The following is a 26,053-nucleotide window of genomic DNA, read 5'->3' on the forward strand; positions in this document are numbered from 1 at the left end:
GTCTTTTACCCCGCCCCCCCCCCCCACCTTTTTTAGATGGCAAATCCCATTGGAAGCCTGTAAGAGTTCTTAAATTGCCTGAGTACTAGGAGTGATGGTTATTGTAATTATGAAGTTCGTGGCACTGTACAGAGAAATGTAGAGAAAAAACTAGAGTATCAAAACCAAACTGGGCAAAAAGGAAAGAGGCACAGATTTATTTTAAGAGGGGCTTCAAATTCTATTGTATGCATGACAGATTTTCTCCATCAGCTATCACCAAAAGTATAACTTAATACTATTATTATATTATTTACAATGAAATGCTTTCTTACATTTAAAAATGTTTAGTCTCACAGCGTTTAATCCTGTTCCTTTTTTTAGGTTGGAGATTGAAGAATATATAATTGGATAAAATTCATAATTTTATATTCAGTAAACTCTGATAGTTTAAGAAAGGTCCCATATGGTGCTATTCTGTCAGTTTAAGTTCACTGAATGATTAAGCCTTTATCTTTTCTTGATGAAAAATAATATATCCAAACCTTTTCTGTTCTTTAATAGCCCCGTGTTCCACTAAGGCTAATACTAATTTTCTTTAGTATACTTTTATTTCAGTTATTATCTCTTTTCTTCTTTCCAAGTATAGGTTAATCTTTTCATTTTCAGACATCGTTTTTTGTAATTTCACAAAATTTTAATACTTTGTTGTGTTTTTTAAGAGTATGAAAGCAGTATTTCCCCTACGTGTGGCGATACCTTCATGCTTACGCATCTTTCTGAGGACATAATTCATAGGGTAGGAGGTTTAGAGAGTGTCCTGTGAAGTAAAGCATGTATAGGAGTTACTTGTGGTCACTTATTCTAACTATGGTCTGCTAGTCAAGCATCAGATATTTTAAGCTATGTTCAAATGTGTTATACTGCTATGTAACTTTAAAATACAGAAAGTGGTAATTAGAGAAATTCCCAATTTAAAAGTTAAGGAAAGCATTTCATAATAACTATGTACCTATATATAAATTGGAATATAAAATTGATTACCATATAGCATCAGCAATGCTATATGACCTGAGCAGTATAAAATAGATAGAATGTTCTCCAAAATAATCCGAAACTTAGTAACTGTAAATATTTTTTGCTGGTATGGAAGAGCAAGAGAAAACAAAAGACCCAGTGGATGATGCAAGGGGCTCCTTTACCATATGCTAAAAAGCATGAAGTTAGGTGACCTGGAGTCAGATATACTAAACCTTTTTTCTACCATCTCTTTATTGATTAGTCTTAAAAAGTCATATAACCTGTGTCACGTATCAGTCTGTGAAATAAAGATGGCACTACCCTAAAGAAATGTTAAAAATAACATAGAATACGTATTACTAGAACATGTTCAAATAAAGATGGCAATACCATAAAGAAATGTTAAAAATAACATACGATACGTTTTACTAGAGCATGTTCAAATAAAATCCTAGTATAGTTAGGATAATCATATATCCTGTTTGTCTGGGATTGTCTCAATTCATCAGTTGTACCAAAACAGGTATTAATAACATGAATTATAACGTGAAATGAATATTAAGAGAATCACATTCTCAGTGTCCAACCCTAGAGGTAAAACAGCAGATGCCTACGAGCGCCGGCTACCTCATGAACAGTCATGGAAAGTGGCTTCTATATACCATGTCCCTTCCTTTCTTCCTCTTAGGTCCTTGACTTTTCTGTGAACTGGATCTTTCTTTGGCTAGATGGCTTAGGAATTTCTGAGATCAGAGGAATTAATTGCAGGGTAATGATTCCTTTATAACAAAGTTAAGATTTTAGTACATAACCCCATTTCTCTCCTTTGTCAATCTCCTTCTGTAATGTGCTTTGAGCACATAAAATATTTGTTACCAAAGAAGTCAGCTGTTCTCTCTATGGTAGCTATGTACCACCTATGTGCCCATCTATTATTGATTACACTATAACTAGATAAAGCATTGCTCACTCCTGAGAACCTTGGGGGACATTAAATAATAACTCTGCTGTAGAAATTGGACACTGAAATGATATTCATTGTAATAAAATTTTGCCTGATGTTCAGTATATGTATTTGTCGCTTATATGTTCTTTCAGTAAATGATTAAATTTCTTTTATTATTGATTCTACTTTAACTCTTATTATCCTGAAAGAGGTTTACATTCCTCTTTATAATCATTCTTCCTGAGTTTGCCTTAAAAGATTTATTCGTGCCTTAGGAAAGAACTGTTATGTGCAGATACAAAGATTTCTACTTAGACTTTTGAAATTGCTCTAAGTAACTTTAATATTCCTTTTAGGTATGAAATTGAAGGGTGTGAAGTAATTTGGGCCATTAAAGATAAAGCTATTGGGAATACTTTCTTCGATGCAGGAGCAGCTGAATTCTTGACTTCTAAGCTTATTGCTGAAAAACCAGAAGCTGAAATCGCACAGAAAAGAACCAGATACACAACTGAAGGTAAATATAGCATCTAGCTCATTAATACACAGATGAAACGTTTTTTAACCATTGGAAAAAAGACTGTAAGAAAATTTAGCAAAATATTATGTTTGGGAGCTAGGAATATAGATATTTCTAGACCCTTATGTGACATTATAGATTTTCTAGGATATGTGTATATGTGTGTGTATATATATTTTTATGAAAGATATATAAAATTAAAACTGCAAGTTTAAAGTGAATTAAATAAACTGATCCATCTGCATCTTTGTAAATAGATGCTACAGTTAGACAACACCTAAGGTAATTTTATTAAAAAATGCAACGAGTTTAAAAACAAATACAGGCCTCGCAGTTTTTTAGTTTAAAAAAGCTGTTATTATTTTTTTTAACTTTTGGCTTATAAAAGTCAAGAATTTTGTAGTTTTGGAGGTGCTAACCATTGAGAAAATTTTCAGTATTTAATTTTTTTACCCTGTATATTAACCGGTATATATAACCTCCAAAAACACTTTGAGTGTGTTTATATACAACAGTTGTTGAGAATATTATCCATGTCCATTTTATAGCTCTATACAAAATGTTAAAATAATGAATAAAAGGATTAATATACATGCCTTAGATTAGTCATACTGTATGTACGTATGAGAATCATTACATTGCCTAAAAGCTGCAGAACACAAGCATGATTCTCCCCCTGGCAATTTTTATATCATTTGATTTTGAATTGAGTTTATCTTTTCAGGAAAGAAAAAGGAAGCAGGAACCAAAGCCAATGCTGATAATATAGGCAGTGCCTTGGGGCCTGACTGGCATGAAGGCTTGAATCTTAAAGGAACAAAAGAGGTATGTTTTCATATACTGATTAAACATTGTCTAAATGCAATTTTAAATTCTTGAACCATTTGTTAAACTGGTTATGGTTATAAATATATACTCAAAAAATTGCTGTGTCCCTTTACTTAAAATCCGCAGTGCTAGGAAAGGACTTCAATGCCCCCTGGCCCAGTTTTGCCCACAAAATACAGGCGAATATTAAATTCATCTAAAACTGGCCCTCAGCTTTCTTTTCACTCACACAGACTACAGTGAATACACCTGTCCTATTTTAAATTAATCTTTTCTCAGAGGTCACTTCAGATGCATTATAATATTTGAAAGGTTATCATATGGATTCTAAATAAAATACATTTACTATCTCATTTTATTTACTAGATTTTTAAAAATAGTGGTTAAAAGGCTGTGATATTTAAATATTGTAAGACATACATGCAGTCCTTATTACTATGTATGGTTTCTTCTCAGCCTTAAGTAGGTTGGAAGTGGGGGTTGGCTTCATGATATATCTAATTTTATGATGGAAATTATGAAAAATCGTTTCTTTCTGTACCTTCAGATCCTAAGATTAATAGCATTTTAACCTGAGAACTTCAACAGTTTAGTTCAATAAACTTTTATTGAGTAATTCCTACCTAACTGGCACTTTACTGAGATTCTGTGATGTAACAATAAGTTGCCATAGACCTGCTCTCAAGAGGTTTTTATAGTCTATAACAGTTGTAATTTTTTAAAAAAATATACACGTAATTCTCAATGAGGCTTACACTAAAAAACATGCCCTTGGTGCTACCTGCCAATTTAACTGCTAGATGTCTTCAGTACTGAATGAATTTCTTCTCGTTCCTTTCACACAGAAATTGAGAGGCTTATTTTCGGTCATCCAATGTGTTTTCATTTATATTATAAGAATTATTTTTTCTGTATGTTTCTGTAAGTGTATTATAACTTTTCTTCATCATCAGTAACCTAAGTCATTCTATCTTTAAGTATTATGGTGATCAATATTTCTTTTAGTTTTCTCATAAGATTCACATTGAAACCATGTGTGAAGTAAAGAAAATCTACCTTCAAAAAGAATTTAGAATTTTGAAGAAAAAATCCTTGACTTTTCCAAGAGACCATCATAATCAGTCAGTTACAGCTGATACAGGTAAGTAATAAAATTTAAAAAAATTTAACTACTTATTTAAAAGGAACATAATTTAATCTTGCTATATTATTAATTTTAAAATATCTTCAGATTTCTATATAAAACTTGAAAAGTAAAAATAAAAACATAAAAAGTCACTTCATTTTCACTACTTTTTCAGTTTTCTAATAAATTGTATAGAGCTTTACTCACTGTGGTTTATCATAACCCTGTGAATCAATTGGAATATCTTGCAGATCAAAACAAAACAAAAACTAAAAAGCCTGATGCTCTCCAAATTGGGAATGGAGAAGTAAAATTGTCACTTTTTGCAGACAACTCTTTATATAGAAAACCCTAAAGACTCCACCAAAAAATAATAAACAAAGTTGCAGGATACAAAATCAATGTTCGAAAATCCAGTGTGTTCCTGTAGACTAAATAAAATTTCAGAAAAATGAAAAAAAACTTCCTTTTGCAATTGCAATTAACTCATATGTAGGAAACTTAACAAAGAATATGAAGGACCTATAATTGAAAACTACAAGACATTATTAAAAGAAATTGAAGAGGACTCAGAAAAGATACTCTGTGTTCATCGATTGGAAGAATCAACATAGTTAAAATAACCATATTACCCAAAGAAATATACAAATTTAATGCAATCCCCATCAAAATCCCAATGGCATTTTTTAAAGAAATAGAACAAAAAGTCATCAGATTTGTATGGAACCACAAAAGACCCCAAATAGCCAAAGCAGTCCTGAGAAAAAAGACTTCAAATTATACTATAAAGCTACAGTAATCAAAACAGCATGGTGTTGGCAGAAAAACACACACACACCACCTCTCCCACCCCACCCCTGCAGTGGAACAGAATTGAGAGCCCAGAAGTAAACCTACATATAGAGGGGCAAATAATTTTCTGCAAAGAAGCCAAAAACATACAGTGGAGGGAAAAAAGCCTCTTTATTAAATGGGGGTGCAGGAGAAATTGGAAAGACATGCAAAAGAATGAAAATAGGCTGCTGTCTGTCGCCATACACCAAAATAAAAAGACCTAAATAAAAGACTTGAAATAATAAGCTGCAGAGAAGAAAACATAAGTACTATATTCATGGACCTTGGTCTTAGGATTTTATGAGTATGATCTCAAAGACAAGGGAAGTAAAAGCAAAAATAAATGAATGGAACTATATCAAACTAAAAAGCTTCTGTGTAGCAAAAGAAACCAACAAAACAAAGAGGCAGCCAACCAAATATTTGCAAACAACACATCCAATAATGGATTAATATCCAAAATATATAAAAAATTTAACAACAAAAAACAATCTAATTAAAAAATAGAGAATCTGAACAGATACTTCTCCCAAGAAAACATTCAAATGGCCAATAGACATATTTAAAGATGCTCAACTTCACTAGCTATTAGGGAAATGCAAATCAAAACCCCAGTGAGATATCATCTCACACCTGTTAGAATGGCTGTAATCAACAGGACAAGTAGTAAGTGTTAGAGAGGTTGTGGGGAAAAAGGAACCCTCATATACTGCTAGTGGGAAAGTAAATTGATACAGCCACTATGGAAAACAGTATGGAGGTTCCTCAAAAAATTAAGAATAGACTTAGAATATGATCTAGCAATCCCTCTTCTGGGTATCTACCCTCCAAAATTGAAAACATTTATCTCTACAGATAAATGCACCCCAGTGTTAACTGCAGCATTATTCACAGTGGCCAAGACAATGGAAACAATGAAGTGTCCTTTGATAGATGATTAAGTAAAGAAGATATAGTACTTATGTACAATGGACTATTACTCAGCCATAAGAAGAGATGAACTACTGCCATTTGCAACAACATGGATGGATTCTGAGATTATGCTAAGCAAAATAAAAAGTTGAGAACCATATGATTTCACTCATGTGGGATATAAAACTGAAAGCAACAAACGATACAAAAACTCAGCAGTATGATGGTTACCAAAGGCAGTGGGGGAGACGTGGAAAAGGGTAAAGGGGCCAAATATGTGATGACGGAAGGTGATCTGATTTGAACACAGTGCAGTATACAGATGATGTATTATAGAATTGTACACTTGAAACCTATATAATTTTATTGACCAGTGTCACCCCAATAAATTTAATAAAATTTAAAATAAAATGTAAAAATCTCATGCACTCAGAGGTAAAGTGACTTCCCCCAAATCAAAAAGATTGAAAATCTATCAATTTAGAACTAAGACTCAGATCTCCTAATTCCTCTTCCACACTCCTATAAAAATACTGTCATTTGGAGACATATACTCAGCCAAACCTAGCATATGAGATATTCCACTGTTCAAAATCCTTTGAATTTTCCCATAGGAAAAAGGAGTGTTAGAATTTGAATAGTAAAGAAAAAACTGAAGTCAGTAAGCTAGTTTGATTAAACTCAGTGAAGAATACTCCATATTTTTAAATAAATAATTTATAAAATGATTATCATTTATGTTTACTGTTAGAATTTTTGTCTAAATTTGAAGGAAAAATGTTTTTAATGCCACAGTTTCGTAAATATACCCCAAACAAGATGTCATTGGATTATAAATTCTTTTAGCAAATGTACCTTATATAAATTAAAGGATGTTGTTTTAAAGTCATCTCCTGCTTTCCTTTGTCTGTTGTTCTTCATTGTAGTCATTATATTAACATAATGCTTATGGACAATTGGTGGATTTCACTTTAGATTTTTTTTTTTTTTAAGAGATATGGCCTGTATATGTGGAATTGACCAATGAAAAGATATATGGCTGCGATTTCATTGTCAGTGCTACAGGAGTTACTCCAAACATAGAACCTTTTCTCTGTGGCAACAATGTAAGGTGAAATTTTTTGTCCCACTATGCATATTTCTAAAGTATTATTTATTAATATTTCTAATTCTCAAGCTTGAATACTTGTTCATTGTTTTAGCACAAAAGTATAACGTAAGAGGGCTGAAAACAATTTAGTTTATCTTGATTTGCAGTACTTTCTTACGGTGTAAAGTCCTTCAGCAGTTGACATCCCAGCATATAATTTATCTAGATGTAGATAAGACTGATTGCTCCTGTGAATTCTTAAAAGTGATTCTTTTAGGAAAACCATCTTGTAATTTTTGCTTTTTAGCATTTGAAGCTTACAAAATCTGAGGAATATTCTTATAATTATGAATAATTATGGTTATTGGATAGTTTCAATGTTAAAAATCTAAGAATCTTATGGGTTTTTCTGCCATAGTATGTATTTGATTCCCTGGTAATTCAGCTTAGTTGTCTAAACTTTGCCCCTATTTTTCACTTGCTTATTACAGATTGGCATATCAAGGTGTAAAAATTTCACTTGTTCTTTTACTTTAGAATGAAAAGTCATGTTTCATTTGTCTTACCACAAATTCTTATGAGGAACATTGTTTAGTTTGATCTAGGAGAAGACGGTGGCCTGAAAGTAGATGATCATATGCACACGTCCCTTCCCGACATCTATGCTGCTGGTGACATTTGTACTGCATCTTGGCAACCCAGCCCAGTCTGGCAGCAGGTAAACCAGCATACATGATCATAATTTCTATCAGAGTCGATCTGAAAAAAAGTGAGTTGCTACCAGCAAATCCAGCTTTCGGGTTTTCCAACTTTGCTGCTTTCAGACGGAAAGTAGCCTAGAAGTTTTTGTAACTGAAAAAAAAAAAGTGTTTTTTTCTCTTTTGGTAATTTATCATTATAGTGATAGAATATCCAGAGATATCTTTTGAAAAGAGTTCTGGGCTGTTACTTTTTATTTTATTCTCAGATGCTTATCAGCACTGTCCAATGAAACTTTCTGTGATGACAGGTATGTTCTATACTTCTGCACTACTGTAGTAAGGTAGCTACTGTGTCTGATCATTTGAAATGTGGCTAATGTGATTGAGGAACTGAATTTTACTTTCAATTAATTTAAGTTTAAATAGCTACACGTGGCTAGTGGCTACCATATTGTATAGCACAGCTTTAGATGAAAAAAACAAACGGTTACTAAGTTTGTAAGCCATGAAGTATTCTGTTCCTGATGGCCTTATTCTCTCCCTGTGGGAATTACTACTGAAAAATAATGTTCCTTTAGTCAACAGCTGTCCTCAGCCTAACAACTGTTGCCAACTGGGTCTAAACTTCCTCCTGCCCTCACAGTGTTGCCTACTTCCTAAGAGTGGAACAAAAATACTGGAGGAAGATACTCAGTGACTGTAAATGAGATTGTCTTAGGAGGAGTAGAGACACAGGTAGATGTTAGAGATAAAAGAACCAATCAACACTCATCTTGGTGAAACACCAGCTCCACAGGTAGGGTTGTTATTCACATTGACTTTGGAGTGTGAAGTAGTGAAAGACCTGGATGTGTTTTAAGAGGCAGCTTCATTATTGTGTTTATGTACAGCAGAGATAACATCAATAATAAGTCTTTCAGCCTGTTTCTTAAATGCTTCAAACTAGCTTGTTTTCAGTTTTGTCTACAACCAATCATCCTATTTCATTTTGTGGCATATCTGTCACACACTCTCAAGTAGGATTATTTTAAACATTTTAACTTCTCCAGGATAAATTATATTCTTAAAGTGCATCATACTCTGATATAGGAAAGAAATATCCAAAAACAAACAGGTGTCTCTATAATAGTGCAGGCCACTTCCTTTAGCCATTCTTTAGTTTTATCATGCTTGGTTTATTTTGCTCCCTTCCCATAGACCACCTCTTGCTTCATCAAACCTACCTGTTTACAGGGAAGAGATTGATAGATATATCTGTCTTTTATTCTATTGGAAATGCTTGAAGCTTATAACCAAGAATGTGGTTTTATTTTTGCACACAGAAAAGACAGCATTAGTTAAACATATGGGGTATAAAGAAACTAATTGCTTATTATAGGCTACCCTGTTTAATTCTGCCAGTAGCCAAGGAGGAAGTGTAGTGTATGCTTATGTATATGCGAAACTGAAGCTCAGAAAAGTTAAATAAATATGTAAAAGAGTTGATATGCAAACCTACCGATTTCCAAGGCCAGTGCTCTGTTACACCAGGGAATCTCAAAACTTTGTAAGAAATACAATAAAAATACAATACAGGAGAAATTAATACTGTTGTAGAGAAGAATTTTAAATGACTTCATAGAATCAGTTGTTGAAATTTGTTATGATGTCTTGGGGCTGGGCAATAAGTGATATATTCTGTCTCTCTGACCCTTACGATTAGATTGCACAGTAGACCTTAACTATCTAGCATCAGAAAGTAAGGATTAAGAAAAGGAACAAATAATTTGGCATCTGTATTAATGCTGATGAGAAAGTTACTCTGAAGAGGGGACTGGTTAATTAAAATGTTCTCACCTGGGATGGCCTAAAATATTTTAGTAATTTTTAATAGAAATTATATTGAAAAATAAAAAATACAAGTTGGTGTCATCTTTTAAATTTGGAGGCAGTAATTTAGACAGAACTATCAAATACCAAAATCAGTTTAGTTAGTGAGGATTGGTGATTGCTTCCATGGCAAAGGATGATCTAACCAGTCTTAGACTGTCCAACATTGAACCCCTTTAAGGAATTTTACAAGGTTAAGCTGATAATGTTTTCAAGTAATGATAATGAAAAATTATATTTCATAACATTTCAGATGAGGCTGTGGACCCAGGCTAGACAGATGGGATGGTATGCGGCGAAGTGCATGGCTGCAGCCACTTTAGGAGACTCTATTGATATGGATTTCAGCTTCGAACTTTTTGCTCACGTAACAAAATTTTTTAACTACAAGGTAAGGTAGATCAGCAAATTAATGCCTTTTTCTGTTTGTTAGTTTTGTAACTAATTATGATCATATAATTTCTTATTTGAATAAATCTTTATATGGTTTTAATCATTTTACAAAAAATGACCTTTTCTAATATTTTGCAAATCAGTACCTGGTATTATTGCTAATTGTAATTTCTAGTCATCTGATAATCATTACCCACCTTCCCACTATACTGTTTTACAGTTTGGGGCGGGGGGACTCTCTTCCAAATTGGTGCATTTCTAATTTTTGAGGTTTATTATTTCTTTGTGAGGTGAACTAATAGCCATCAAATTCAAGAATGAACCAAGTACTTTCCCACACATATCATCTTACTTAATCCTCTTTACATTAGTGAGGCAAGTTTTTTCTTCCTACTTTACTGATAAGGAGAAGCACACATACACACATACCTTGGAAGTTCTCAGTTCCTTGTTAAATCTTTAAATCATGATGCCAAGCTAATGTAGTCCAGTCTTACATATGTGTATATTCACTAGATATTTTTAATGTTCATATAGATTATATATTATCATCTGTAGAATAAATGCTTGCCTCTCAAATGTTTTTTTTTAGAACCCTCCCCAATGGCACTTTTAGCTGTAAAGTTTTGTGAATAGATTTTTCTGCTGGCCATTCTAGGATAACACAAAATAACTGCATATTATGTTTCTTTTTTGGTACTCAACTGAAATTACTTTTTTATCCCTACATATATATAGGTTGTATTGCTGGGAAAATATAACGCACAGAGCTTGGGTTCAGATCATGAATTAATGCTGAGATGTACCAAAGGACAAGAATATGTCAAAGTCGTCATGCAAAATGGGCGAATGATGGGAGCTGTCTTAATTGGTGAAACTGATTTAGAAGAAACATTTGAAAACTTAATATTAAACCAGATGAATCTTTCATCATATGGAGAAGATCTACTAGATCCAAATATTGATATAGAAGATTATTTTGACTAAAAAGGACATTTCAAGAATCATAAAGTTTCAAATAAGACAAAATGTCAAGTCAATAAAGTAAATGACTGCACTGATTTAATGATGACCTCAATGAAGTTAAAAATACAGACATGATAATGATTTTTGTGGAAAAGTATTTAAAAATAAAAGTCTAAAGATGAAATCAATACATTTTTTTCTAACACAAAACTGACCACTTATTCATTTCTATGTTTTAAACTTAGACACGTTCATTTGTGATTTAGCTTTGGAGCAAATTTAGCTAGGTTGTTACCTATTTAGGCGACAACCTAACTTGGTCTGGCTAGTAGACCTGAGCCATCTTTTGATTGTGAAATGTCAAAATAAGGCTATGGTTTTAAGCTTATAGTTTTATTTGACTTAAATAGAGTAGCCATCTTACTTGCTAATATTATTTGTATTGATACTTTATTCCTTTTTTGTTTGCATTACACATCTGATATAACATGAAATCACTCGCTTTCTGTGATGAGCCTATGTAAATTTTTCAGTATAATAACACTGCTGTCAAAAGAAAAAAAATACAACTAGGTATATCAAAGCATAAAGAGCTTAAGATAACTGAACTTATTCTCTTAAATAGTTTACATTTAAAGGTTTTTACATTTTAAAAAGTTTACTTTCCCTCATATGTGAATTCATACAATTCATGCTCTTAAATTTTCAAAAGGTTTCAAATTCTCAAGTCGCTAATACTTTAGAAGTTCTTAAAATATAGCTACTCATGTATTAAATATTAATGAAATTATCTTAAAATTTAAACTCTTGATTAACTATAAAAATAGTGCATACATGCATAAACTGTATTTTTCTTGTAAAATTTAGAAACATTCGTCTCATGCATCATCAATTTTTCTTTTCTTAGCCCCTGTATTCTTAGATTGCTGAGGCATGTTTGCGGACTTCTTCTGGAAGTTACCTGAATTTTTTTCTTCCCTCTTTTTATTAGCTTCTTCAGAATGACAAATTTGAGATGACTCAATCTATAAAACAATAAAGCAAACACTGATGACAATTCAGCTGTTTTTCTCACAAGGTTAAAAATCTCAATTGCTCTTCTATATCAGATCTTTAAGTGTCTAGTGGTCTGGTTTTTTTTTAATCTTCACAGTAGTACTCAGGTATGAGCTCCATCTTGAATAGAAGAGACTATGCCATCAGAGAAAGCCTAAAGAACGCCTAAAGTGTTCTTAGACACAACTGTACATTGCATGCTTTTGTAGACTGGTAGTATTTAGTTTGTAACTGGTTTTCAACCTCTGCCGCAGAGGCAGACTTCTAAATCAACACTGATCATGACCAATATGAGGGCAGAGTGCATCAAAATTAAAATGGAGTCTTCACATTCCAAAAGGTTGGAAACCCCTTATCTGTATTAAAAGGCAAGTCTAAATTCTTCTATATAGAAAACAAAGGTATCTTATTCTCTCTTCCCTACTCAGATTCCAAGACCACTGACTTACCTCTTTTGTTCAACTGGACCTAGGAGAGTACTAGTTAAAAAGCATCCAGTAGGCTTTCATGTATATTTAAAATATTTGAAAATTAACAGTCATCAGTTACCCTGAAATAGCTCTGCGTGGACTTCTTTACTTGCATGGTAATAACATGTGCCTCATTGTTCAGAAGATTGGCTTTAGGTCCTATTTTCAAATATGAAATGGTGGCATAGGCTGTAAAACTGTAGTCTTCTCTGCAGAAGATAAAGGCCAACAATCAGAAAGGTTCTGGGGAGTTACAGAAAACTGAAATTTATAAAAAATAACCGTTAAGTGTGATAATTTTAATATATTGATATGAAATAATGAAACACCATAAAATACAATTATTTTATAGAAAGTATTTTAGTTTTGTGCTTTTCTTGAAATATGGTGATCAATTAAAGTTGGAAATTTGTTAGGTAAATTTTGTATAGTGTTTAAAGTGCACATGAAACAATGGCAAAACCATTTGTTCCGTTGCAGTTATAAAAATGAGAAAGACTCATGTTTTGTGGAGGAAAATATTCTATCCATTTTTGGCCAATTTTTGATTCTTGTGATTGAATAAACTGTCATTTTTATGGTACTGATTTTGAACATTCTACCATTCTATTCTTAAGTTTAACTTACCTCCTATTTATGGATCTACTGAGATATAACTAATATCTGTAAAGTCTTACTTTCCTAATTTCTAAAATTAAGATGATGAGAATGTCTCTTCTACCCATCTCAAAATGTTGCTAAAATTAAATGTAACAGAAAATTATATAGAGTATGCTATAATTTTTATTGTTATATATCCAAATTAGGGTTTTTCTTCAAAGTAATTTCTTTGGAAGAATATATACTTATTCTATGAATTTAAAAAGTATAGTGTGCTATTTAAAAAAAAAGACAACATGAAAGGACAAGAAATGGTTTTGTACATACTTAAGATACTGCTGCAGAAGAAAGTGTGCAATAATTTTCTCCAGGTCCTCACGAGGAAGTTCCGGAGGAGCAACACCTGCTACTCTCAGTTTGGATGCACCCTTGCCCGTCCAAGAATCAATCAGTTTCAGTGGAGTGAGTTTTTCATTCATTTCCTCTGCCTGCTGCAGGATCTTGATTAGATCTCTGCAGTAGGTTGTTACATTCTTTCTTTCAAATGCTATAATGAAAGAGATAGGATAACAGACAATTGAGATTTAGAAATTAGGGCAAAGACAGGCTATCCTAAGTGGTTAAACTGGTGTAAAAACAGGTCATCAAATGTAAACCACCCTAAACACTGATATGTTAATGTGTTCTGCATTAAAACTAGGCCAATTCCCTAAGTCTCTGGCACTAACCACGGTTAAGCTCTGTAAGACATTGTGGGATTTACAGTGATATACAGAAAATAGCCTGGTTATCAGAAGACCTTTGGGTATGCCCTAGGAACCAAAGAGTTTCTGCCAGACATGATGATGGCAGAAACTAAGAGGTGTTTATGGGACAGTCTGTTCTGCATATTTAATTGCTGTGTGCTCATTAAGCAATATTCTGAAAACTAGTATGGCTTCACAGCTATTCCGATTTAGACACAAGAATGTCCTGGACAGATCTTCCTAACTATTACTTGATACTAGTACTCCAATTTATATACCAGACTTGTTAATTTGGTCAGTATAACATAGTCTAATAAACTCATAAGTTTCTCTAGCTGCAAAGTTAAAATTGTAGTAACCACCCAACAAGGCATCAGAACTCAGTAAGGAACTAGCTCTTCGAATACAACACACACAGGATGAAAAAAAGTTAAAATACAGTACTAAAACACTGGTAAATTAGTGTCTCATGAGCAGCCATTATCTGGATCAAAAATGATTCACTATAGCCTCTATTTTGCACTAAATTTCTCTTCTCAATCTGTTACTATAAAGTATTAGAGATTATCATGAAGTTAGCCTTATATAAATAGCATTTCTATTCAGAAGAATTTAAACTTCATTTCTTAAAAAATTTGCAGTATATAGCCGTCGGTACAGCAATGTAAAAAATATGAATATACATATGGCCTTTCCTTTTATTTGCCTTTGTTTCAAAACTCTTGAATCTAGAAAATTCTATTCACACCTTGTATAATCTTTCAAATCCATTTTGGGATCTAATGCTGCCTTTGTGTAGTTCAAGCTATATATATTAGCCTATAAAGGTTTAAAAAAAAAACTGAACTCACAAATGTCTTTACAGCAATTATCACACATTTTGTTACAAGCTTCTGAGTTCCACACTTCATCAAAATGTTGCGCTATCAATACACGACGACATCTGCAAACAGATTAGGGATATAAATTATTAAATGATCTAATAAAGTTTTAATACAGGGTTATATATTAGTTTCCTATTGCTGCCATATTACCACAAATTTACTGGCTTGAAACAGCACAAATTATGTTACATTTCTACAAGCTAGAAGTCTGATATGGGTCTTAGTGGGTTAAAATCAAAGTGTTAGCAGGGCAGTGTTTCTTCTGGAGGCTCTGGAGCAGGGCTCCACAACCCAGGGGCCGCACACAGGTACCTGTCTGCGGACAGGTACCAGTCTGTGGCCTGTTAGGAACCAGATCACACAGCAGGAGGTGAGTGGCAGGCAGCAAGCAAAGCGTCATCTGTATTTGTAGCCATTTCCCAGCGCTAACATCACCACCTAAGCTCCACCTCAGATCATCAGGCATTAGATGCTCATAAGAGCACAGGTCCCTGGTGCCAAAAAGGTTGGGGACCGTGGCTCTAGAGGAGAGAATCTGTTTTCTTGTCCTTTCCGGTTTCTAGAGACTGCTTGCATTCCTACTGGTGCCAAAAAGGTTGAGGACCGTGGCTCTAGAGGAGAGAATCTGTTTTCCTGTCCTTTCCGGTTTCTAGAGACTGCTTGCATTCCTTGGCACCAGACCCTCTTTACCCCATCTTTAAATCCAAGAACAGTGGGTTGTCTCCATATCACATCACTCTTTCTCCCCCTCTTCTGTCTCCTTCCACATAAAAAGACCCTTGTGATTGTACTGGGTCCACCCAAATAATCCAAGATAATCTCCCTATTTTAAGGTCAGCTGATTAGCAACCTTAATAATAATTCCATTTATGACCTTTTGCCATGTAAGGTAATATACTCACAGGTTCCAGTGATTTGGGTGTGGACATCTTTGGTGACCATTAGTCTTCTCACCACATGCAATTTTTTCCATATGTACTTGATAAATTTAGCTTTTAAGAATATGTCTGAGATTTATTTTGTGACTCAATATTTTACAACTATTAAGAATATCTTCCTGATAGCAAAGCAGTTTCTTGTATTTTACAGTATCCATTGGAGTCTAAATCCCAAAATATGCTTCACGGGGGTCTACTGGACATCTAAGGAAATTTTCATTTTCTCATTTAACTAGATTATTGTAGCATCTATAGGAAAGAAATACCATTTCCTGTCACTGTCTGGTTACTGCTAATCATTTCAAAATTTTCGTGTCCTTTTTATGTGATGGGCATATGAGAACAAAGATGACTAATACCAAGAAGCCATCAGGGAGCTATATGGTCTAACTAAAGCCACACTAAATAGATTTAAATTTATTTGAGAAACTTGACTCTGCTGTCAATTATTTCATCAATCTATCAGCTGGTAAGATGATATGTGTTACTGAGTTCAACTCTCAAAACACCTCTAATACATCTTTTCGAAATTATTAAAGCTTGTAGCTGTACACTAATGCCAGAGAAAGAGGGCTTGAACTCACTGTCAATTTGTACCAAAACCTTCAGTAAAATATAGTTTTGGATAATGAAAGAGAGAGAGGAAGAGAGGGAGAGAGGGCTTATGTACATGCAAATATCTTTTCTTGGATTACAGCCAATATTGCAGGTTTTACATGTTTGCACTTGATGTTCTACCAATGTACTTATTGACTTTCCTAAGTACTCAAAATAATGCCATACACTTTCCAATTGTTTGTCTTTAATTGAATTAAATACGAAAAGGTAGGTGGCTTACTTGCTTATGTTTTGACAGTATGACACCATCTCATAAAGCTTTTGTTGTCCCACATTTTCCATCACCACCATTGAACTTATTCTGAATATATCTCCAAAGCCATAATACAAAATACAATCTGCTTTCATGTCATCTCGACCTGTAGTATGAGAGATCTTGGAATTGCGAGAGATCTTGGGATTGCATAATTACTTAAAAAATTCAAAACATGCAAAAATAATATACGTAAAATTAGCTGGCAATGCTTCATTGTCTAAATATAACACATCTAGAAATTCCAGACAGTCTACGGCCATGCTACCCTGAACAAGCCTGATCCTGTCTGATCTCGGAAGCTAAGCAGGGTCAAGCCTGGTTAGTACTTGGATAGGAGACCACCTAGGAAGACCAGGTGCTGTAGGTGTAAAAAATAAAAAAATAAGGAATTGTAAGCTGACAAGGTCCTTGCAATCTGTGAGGTCAACCAAGGGTTTCCTTGCCTAAAAAAAAAAGAAAAGAAAAAAATTCCAGACAGAAATGTGAAATTTTTAACAGCTGCCCTCAAATTTTTTAAATAGTGACTAGAAAGATTTATCGACAATCAGCTTATTAGTTAAAAAATTTGTCCAATAAGTAATCCAGTTTTTTAAATTTTGGATTTGAAACCACTAATTAAAAATTCAGGAGACAAAGATGGACATCAAATTATCTTAGCAAACATAAGAAGAAATAATTCATAACACTTCAATAGAACATAAGTAAAATTTTTCCACAGGCAAATAAGTATAAAACTGCAAAAAAGACTTGTTCACTCCAAAAATAGTAACCAATAAAGATTAGAAATACAGAATTACTAAACATCATGTTTGTGTTTTCTGGAAAAGCTTTTTAAAAAGTTACTTCTGGATTTGAGTTATACATACCTGCACGTCCACTCTCCTGGTAATAATTTTCCATAGATTTACTCATTGAATGATGAATGACAAACCTCACATCTGGTTTATCAATTCCCATACCAAATGCAACCGTTGCCACCACTACCTAAAATGTTTTAACATTTTACATGTTAATTAAGTCAAGCTAAAATATTTTCAAGGTGAATTAAGCTTCCATTGAAGATATATATTTAACCTGAATTTCATTGGCTGACCATCTTCTATGGACCTTGGTCTTATCTTCTGGTTCCATATTGGCATGGTATGCACCTGCATGAATTCCCAGTTTCTGTAAACTAACCGTAACTTGCTCAGAGTCCTTCTGAGAAAAACAATATATGATTCCTGTAGAAAATATGTCCAATTGTTAGATATATATAATACATTCTTGAAAGAGAATTTTTCACACACACATTCAAGACACTGATTAATACAATGCACGGGGGGAAAAGATTTATGAAAAACTCCAAGGCCCTGAACACATATTGACTTTTCGGTATAATTCAAGATTTGATCACCAGCCTGCTCTAAAACAGAAATGAGCCAAGTCACCGGTGTTGGTTCCCACTGCCTCTTTTCTCTCTCTGACTTTATCTCCCACTACACAGAATTTGTCAAACTGATGTCCCCTAGCTCCATAGGATGTTGGCAAGTATGCTGTGAAAAAAGTTTCACGAGCAAATGAGTTTGCGGAACACTGCATTGAATAAAGTTAAATAAGTTTTTCTCTTTATCTGCAGGGCTGGTCAGAACCTCTAATGTGCATTTCCAGGAGGTAGAAATAGCTGCAGCCTTTCTCAAACTCGTTTGATCCTAGAACTCCTTTTACCCAGGGTATCCATTAATATTTCCTGAAAAATCTACAGAACAGTTCTGAAATGCTACTTTTACAGACTCTTTGCTTCAGTAACATTTGCCTATTCATTAATCCTGAAACACATGTATGTATACTCTCAACTCCATCAATACTTAACTCTTTCAATATGTACTATCTATTTCTTTAATGTGTCCTTTATTATAAGGGTCTATATTTTATATCCCTTTACAGCATCAGTGCTTAAACTTCTATCTTATATAGAAGTGGATACTTACTAAATATGTGCTGTTGAAAATTAACATTATGTCATTAAGCCCATTCTTTGAAGCAATTAAGTATAAATAAGCAAAAATAAATCAGACTCATAATCTGCGCCGTTAGCAAATGCCACACCCAATTTCTAAGATCACCAAGCAAATTAATTTTATCATAATATGGTCAAGTATCTTCTGCCATACATTAATATTTTCTGGTGTTTATCATATATGAGTGTATTACATCAGTGTACTATTAGTTACTTTTTGAAAGTTCTCTCAGTCTTCATAAGTTGGTTTGTTATTTTATTACCTGATTGCCCATTATATCTCCCATTAATGAGCTTTACAATATCCTCAATAAAATCTTCAGTGTTTGAGGGCTTCTGTCGAACCTAAAAAAAAGCTTAACTTATTAAAAAGTAAATTAATGAGTACTATCCAAGCAGTCACTACTTGCAACTTTCAGGCACCATTCTTTTTAGTTTTTTTCATTTTTTCACTTGCCTCATCTGATTCACCCCGTCTGCCTCTCCCCTGCTACCTCCCAACCTCTTCTTGATCCTTAGTTTTGAATTTACCAGAAATGAGGAGGCACAGAAGCAGTGAAAAACTTGTAAAGATGGAGACTTTATTTTCTGATGCTACTTTTATAAAATATAAACCAGGGCATAACTAACTAGTCAATGAAAACTCAGAAAAATATCAAATCCACTCTTGAAAGGATTTGAAAGAAAAAAACAGCTGTTAGATTATTTAACTTTAAAGGTTACATATCAACTATAATCTAAATAGGGAGTACTAGTAAATCTTTAGTGGCCTATTAATTGTGTATTATTTCAAATTAATTTCAATAGGATGTCATAGGGTCCTTGGTATCATCTTACTTTCTCTCCATCCTTGCATAAGAAAGAATGTACAAATATTTAACAAGGCAGTGTCTTCTACTTAACCTACTATAGAAGAGCTAGAAGCACAAGAGATATAAAAAGAAAGCATTAATCTGCTTGTAATTTATTCCTGATTTTGAAAACTTTCATAGTTACTGTTACTCATATAAGTAAACATAATGAAAAGGTAACCTCTGCTACAATCCTTCACAAAAGCTGTAAGTTGATAGAAAAGTTACATACCTCATAATAAAGATTTGGCCGATTAAAGGAAGCTGTAAAAGTAAGACACTTTTCAATACACAATATTTTCTGAGCATCCTTCAGAACATGATTTGTTGCAGTTGCAGTCAGCCCAATTAGTGCTGTGTTAGGGAATTGCCTCTTTAAGATACCAAGTGCCTTATAATCTGAAAAAAAGAAATAACAAAGTGGCCCTCTTTCTAACTTTTAAGGAACAGAGTAAATTAAGCCTTTAACATGATGCAGGTAAACAATGATTGCTGTAATTTGATTTCTATAGCTCTCAATCTCAGTAAATCTGCAGTTGTGGCCTGTCCTTTTTGAATAAGGCAGGCTTTATCATACTTTTAACTGGTTCTTCAAAAATACTGTTCTTGACCATGGATGGAAGTCCCTGCTGAAGAGAGGGAATAAACATTTCCAATAAGCTAGGCACTGGTCTATACCTGCTGACCAGGGGATTCAAGAGGCAGTGGGAGTAGCCATAGTGTTTGAATCTAGTACAATTGACAAGAGACGAAAGAAGCCATTAGCCAAAAGCCTTCTACCACCAGGAGCATGCAGGAGTAGCATGTTCAGACCAGAAAAAGGTTGGTGAGGACACGGCTTTTTATATAACCTATTTCAGGGGACCTCAGCTCACATTTGTCATTTACAACTAAATCATTAGACAAGTTGTCCTTAAATACTCCCTAAGTACTTAAATTATTTAGAGAAAATGAAAAAAAAAATGTGGTAGAAATTATTAAACGCTACGGTAGAGGACTATTATGAAACTACAGAGGACACAGAAACTGCTTGGGAAGTTGTAAAGGTTTCAAGGAGCTAACACTTGAGTTGCGTCTTGAGGAATGAGCAGAAGTTCACTAGGAAGGGAAGAAGAAAACATCAGACACAAGAAATAGCATATACACTGCAGACACGCTGGCATGAAATAACTTGGCAGGTTCAGATAACAACAAGCAGTTCAGTGGGGCTAAATCAGTCATATGCTAGATGAATCTGTTGTCAACTCTGGTAAGGAGGGAACTGTTTTCCTTGTATAGTTTCAAGTTAGAACTGGCCCAAAAGAGGAACTTGTGTAAGGTGTGGGAGGCAGAGGTAAACCAGCTGCCATGACTCTCTGATGGCCTTTCCAGGCAGATAGGATGATGGACAGAAGCAGAGGTGCCCAGCCAGGTCTAACTTGTCCTAGCTCTTTTCTACTGCTTCATTAGCTCTTCTTCCCAAACACAGGCCTTGCTGTTCAACAGGGGACCCCCACTAGATAGATGCTTGGCAGCAGATCTAGGAGTTGACAGGTACTTGGAAGAAACAGCTTACCAGAGACCTCTCGCTAGCTTCCCCACTGTGGTCCCCCTTTGGCACTGGCTACACCAGCTGCAGTTTCCCCTACAAGCTTTGGCTGGCCTTTCCATGCCAGTGCCTCAGGACCAGTCAATGACTTTTCTCTGATCCTCCAACCGCCCATTCAGACCTTCTCTTCCCCAGCTCCTCCTACAATTGCGAGAGGTCTACTTCCTAAAATAAATCCCTTATTTCCTAACATTCATAGTGGCTCTGCTTCCCGGCCCCAACCCTGGCTGATACTATTACATAGAAGGGTAAAGAAAGAAAGGCAGGTTTAATTCAAGACTATGAATGATATAGTCAGTTGATTCTAAGAAGCTTTATTCTAATGGAAATGAGGAATCATTAAGCAATTTCTAAAGCAGACAACAGATATAAACAGACTTATGTTTCAGAAATCATCTTTCGGTGGCAGTGCAAAGGATGAGCTAAAATAGGCAAGAGATTGAAGAAAGAAAGACCAGTTAAAAGATGGTAGTAAAATACTAGAAAATAAATAATAGCAACTGTGAAATATGTCATGACACTGGGGACAAATGAGAAAGAAAAGACTGAATAAATACATGAACTAGAACCTCATAGGTCCTAGTGACTATTAGGATATTAGGGGAGGGGAGAGGGCAGCAGGGGGAGGAGAGGAGAGGAAAGAATCCAAGATTTACCCATTCATCAAGAGACATCTGCTGAATACATGCTTTTATGTGCCAAGCATGTCTCTAGGAACCGGAGATAAAGTGGTGAACAAGACAAAGATGCTGTGCAAATGGAACCGTAATTTAAGCAAAGAAAATAGACAATACAATGATTGAACCAATAAGTATCTTATTACTAGAGAGTAATAACTGCTCAAAGTGATAAACCCAGTGTAGTTGGAATATAATGAGTGAGGAAGAAAAGGAAATCAGATAGAGACAAAAGGGACAGATTGCATATGGCCTTATGGACCCCAGTTAAGATTATGGATTTTATCCTAAGTATAAAGAGAATCTGCTGGGTGGTTTAGGAAAAAAAAGTAACATGATTTAATTTATAAATAGATCACTTTGGTTGGTGTGTGCAGAATGAACTGTAAAATGGTAAGACTGGAGTCAGAGACTAGTTAGGGAGTTGCTGTAGTAGAAGAGTGGAAAGGAGCCCAATTGGACTTCAAGAGATAGCAATACAGATAAAGAGAAGGGGACAAATGAGATTCAATTTAGAGGCAGAGCATACAGGACTTGGTGGTGGATTGGATCTGCAGAGATACAATAAATCAAAGATTATGTGTGATCTAGTAAGTTATTTGTTCTCAGCTCCAACTCCACCCTTCCATACTCTGCTTTGTGGTGCTTGAGCAGGAAATGTGCACACTATATTTCTACTCTGCCAGCTGGTCCTAGAAGGACAGAGTATAAGGCTGGGAAGGAAAAAGGGTGTTGTTCCTTCCTGTTTACTTCCTCTGGCCTTGTTTGTGTTCTCGATAATGTCACCCCAGCAAGACTTTTCCACCCTGCAGCAGCATTGTCTCTCCTTAGTAGCAGCTGAATACAGTTGGCAGTTTTTCCAGCTTCATCGTGGGTCCGCCCCACCTCTGCCTCCACTAGAGAGCTGCGTCTCCTCAAACATTCAGTTTCATCTCCACATGGCCCCTTTGCCAGGTTTCCAAATCTTATTAGTTCCAACCTTTTCTTCCTATTCCCTGAGCCCTAAGAATGGTAGCTGTTTTTGCCAGTTTTTACTTCCATGATAACTTAAGAGTTTTCTTTTTATTTTTTCAGTTAGCTATTTATAACTACATTTTACCTAGTTAACAATTCTTTCCATAAATTCTGTGTTCAAATAACTGGTATGGTTCCTATCTCCTGACTGGATGCTGACTGAGACAGATAATTGCTAAAACTTTGACTTAAGCAACGTGTGAGTAGTTGAATGGTTTTCTAAAATAAAGTTGCTTGGGAGAATGGGAAAGAAGGGAGAATACAGGGAGAGGGGAGGGAAATCAAAGGTTCTTCATCAGGACATCTAGTAGAGCAATAGGGTAAATAGCGATTCCTAGATGCAGAATTGAAAGAAAAAGAGTAGTTATTTTGAGAGGAAGTTAGCTGTAGTCGTGCTAATTTAGACACACATGAAAAAAATAAATTTGCAAAGTCTTGAAACAAAAGAAAACAGAAAACACAACATACCAAAACTTACAGGAAGCCGCCAAAAAGTTCTAAGAGGGAACGTCATAGTAATACATGCCTACAATAAGAAACAATAAAGACCTCAAACAACCTAACTTTACACCTCAAGGAACTAGAAAAGGAAGAACAAATTATACCCAAAATTAGTAAAAGGAAGGAAATAACAAAATCAACACTGAAATAAATGAGACTAAAAAGACAACACAAAAGATCAAGGAAACTAAGAGCTGGGTTTTTAAGATGAAACAAAATAGACAAACCTTTAGCCAGACTTACCAAGAAAAAAGGAGGACTCAAAATCAGAAATGAATGAGGAGATATAACGACTGATACCACAGAAAAACAAAAGATCATAAGAGACTACTATCAAATTATATACCAACAAATGGGAGAAGCTAGAAGAAATGGATAAATTCCTGGAAGCATACAATCCACCAAGACTGAACCATAAAGAAATAAAAGATTACTAGTAAGGAGATTGAAACAGTAATCAAAAACTTCCCCACAAACAAAAGTCCAGGACCAGATGGCTTCCTGGTGAATTCTACCAAAAGTAAAGAAGAATTTATACTAATCCTTCTCAAACTCTTCCAAGAAATAAAAGAGAAAAGAACACTTCCAAACTCATTCTATGAGGCCAGCAGTACCCTAAAACTACTGAGAGCAGACAAGAACACTACAAGAAAAGAAAAAACTACAGGCCAATATCCCTGATGAACATAGATACAAAAATCCTCAACAAAACATTAGCAAACCAAATTCAATAATATATTAAAAGGATCATATACAATGATCAACTGGGAATTATTCCAGGGGTGCAGGATGGTTCAACATCCACAAATCAATCAATGTGAATAAGGCCAATATCCCTGATGAACATAGATACAAAAATCCTCAACAAAACATTAGCAAACCAAATTCAATAATATATTAAAAGGATCATATACAATAACTGGGAATTATTCCAGGGGTGCAGGATGGTTAACATCCACAAATCAATCAATGTGAATAACACATTAACAAAATGAAGGACAAAAATCATGTAAGGCTTAGCTAGAGCAATTAGGCAAGAAAAAGAAATAAGAGGCATATAAATTGAAACAGAAGAAGTAAAATTGTCACTATTTGCAGATGACATGATATCATACATAGAAAATCTTAAAGACTCCATCAAACACTAATAAACAAATTCAGTAAATTGAAGGATACAAAAATCAATATACGAAAATCTGTTGTGTTTCTATAGACCAATAACTATCAGAAAGAGAAATTAAGAAAATTGTCCCATTTAAAACTGTATAAAAAGAAAAAAATACCGAGAAATGAATTAACCAAGGAGGTGAAAGACCAATATGACTGAAAACTATTGATCAAAGACATTGAAGAAGACACAAATAAATGGAAACATATTCCATGCTCATGGACTAGAAGAATCAATATTAATAAAATGTCCATACTACCTAAAGCAATCTACAGATTCAATACAATCTCTATTAAATTCCAATGACATTTTTCACAGAAATAAGAAAAACAATCCTAAAATTTATCTGGAACCACAAAAGACTCTAAATAGCCAAAGCAATTCTGAGAAAGAAGAAAGCTGGAGGCATCACATTCCCTGTTTCAAACTATATTACAAAACTTTAGTAATCAAAACTGTATGGTATTAACATACATAACAAAAATGCAGATCAATAGAATAGAGTCCAGAAATAAATCCATGCATATATAAGCAATTAATTTATAACAAAAAAGCCAAGAAATACACAATAGGGAAATGATGGTCTCTTCAATAAATGGTGTTGGGGAAAACTAGACAGACATATGCAAAAGAATAAAACTGAAATTTTATCTTACACCATACACAGAAATCAACGCGAAATAGATTTAAGACGTAAACATAAAATCTGGAACCATAAAAATCCTAGTAGAAAACATAGGGGTAAGCTCCTTGACATCAGTCTGACATCGGGAAAGGGTTTTTTGGGTTTTACACCAAAAGTAAAGGCAACAAGCAAAAATAAACAAGTGGAACTACATCAAACTAAAAAACCTTCTGTACAACAAAGGAGACCATCAACATAATGCAAAGGTAACCTACAGAATGGGAGAAAATATACGCAAACCAAATTCAATAATATATTAAAACAATATATTAAAATGTATCATATATCTGATAAGGGATTAACATCCAAAATATATAAAGAACTCATACAACTCAATAGCCAAAAAAAAAAAAAAAAAAATCCATGGAAAAAATGGGCAAAGAATCAAAATATTTTTCCAGAGAAGACATACAAATGGCCAACAGGTACATGAAAAGGTGTTCAGCATCACTAATAATTGGTGAGATACAAATCAAAACCACAATGAGATATCACCTCACACCTGTTAGAATGGCTTTCTACAAAAATACAAAAAAATCCCTCACCATATTGTCAAAAAAAGAACCCTGGTGTACTTTTGGTAGGAATGTAAATTGTTACAGCCACTATGGTGTAAAAACAGTGTGGCAGTTTCTCAAGATATTAAAAATAGAACTACCAAATGATCCAGCAATTCTACATTTGGGTATTTACTAAGAGGAAATGAAATCACTGCCTCAAAAAGATACCTACACTCCCACATTACTTATAACTAAGACATGGAAACAACTTAAGTGTCCATTAGTGTATGAATGAGTTAAAAAAAAAATGTGGTATAT

General features: G+C 34.2%; 2 protein-coding genes and 1 pseudogene across 6 annotated transcripts in view; 2 read left to right on the top strand and 1 right to left on the bottom strand.

Annotated features, from left to right (window-relative positions):
- Nucleotides 1-11,372, top strand: part of PYROXD1 (pyridine nucleotide-disulphide oxidoreductase domain 1) — a 24,983-nt gene extending 13,611 nt beyond the window's left edge. For 2 of the 3 annotated variants that reach the window (XM_025047338.1, XM_015590006.2), the window contains 7 exons: nt 2,302-2,462; nt 3,190-3,290; nt 4,299-4,434; nt 7,159-7,271; nt 7,851-7,973; nt 10,079-10,216; nt 10,957-11,368. In XM_025047338.1, the coding sequence (XP_024903106.1) occupies nt 2,302-2,462; nt 3,190-3,290; nt 4,299-4,434; nt 7,159-7,271; nt 7,851-7,973; nt 10,079-10,216; nt 10,957-11,205 (1,021 nt within the window). In that variant the 3' untranslated portion in view covers nt 11,206-11,368. Of the gene's footprint in view, nt 1-2,301; nt 2,463-3,189; nt 3,291-4,298; nt 4,435-7,158; nt 7,272-7,850; nt 7,974-10,078; nt 10,217-10,956 lie in introns of all 3 variants that reach the window. The other variant, XM_006912671.3, reaches the window with a different exon arrangement.
- Nucleotides 11,259-26,053, bottom strand: part of RECQL (RecQ like helicase) — a 34,830-nt gene continuing 20,035 nt past the window's right edge. For all 3 annotated transcript variants that reach the window (XM_006912672.3, XM_015590002.2, XM_015590003.2), the window contains 9 exons: nt 19,835-20,001; nt 19,015-19,096; nt 17,827-17,975; nt 17,619-17,736; nt 16,717-16,855; nt 14,908-14,999; nt 13,638-13,857; nt 12,790-12,919; nt 11,259-12,209 (listed from right to left, as the gene is read on the bottom strand). In XM_006912672.3, coding sequence (XP_006912734.1) covers nt 12,063-12,209; nt 12,790-12,919; nt 13,638-13,857; nt 14,908-14,999; nt 16,717-16,855; nt 17,619-17,736; nt 17,827-17,975; nt 19,015-19,096; nt 19,835-20,001 — 1,244 coding nt within the window. In that variant the 3' untranslated portion in view covers nt 11,259-12,062. The remainder of the gene's footprint in view (nt 12,210-12,789; nt 12,920-13,637; nt 13,858-14,907; nt 15,000-16,716; nt 16,856-17,618; nt 17,737-17,826; nt 17,976-19,014; nt 19,097-19,834; nt 20,002-26,053) is intronic.
- On the top strand, nt 17,001-17,119 carry LOC112480425 (annotated as a pseudogene).

The sequence above is a fragment of the Pteropus alecto genome, unplaced genomic scaffold (assembly GCF_000325575.1).
Source record: "Pteropus alecto unplaced genomic scaffold, ASM32557v1 scaffold103, whole genome shotgun sequence".
Classification (NCBI taxonomy): domain Eukaryota; kingdom Metazoa; phylum Chordata; class Mammalia; order Chiroptera; family Pteropodidae; genus Pteropus; species Pteropus alecto.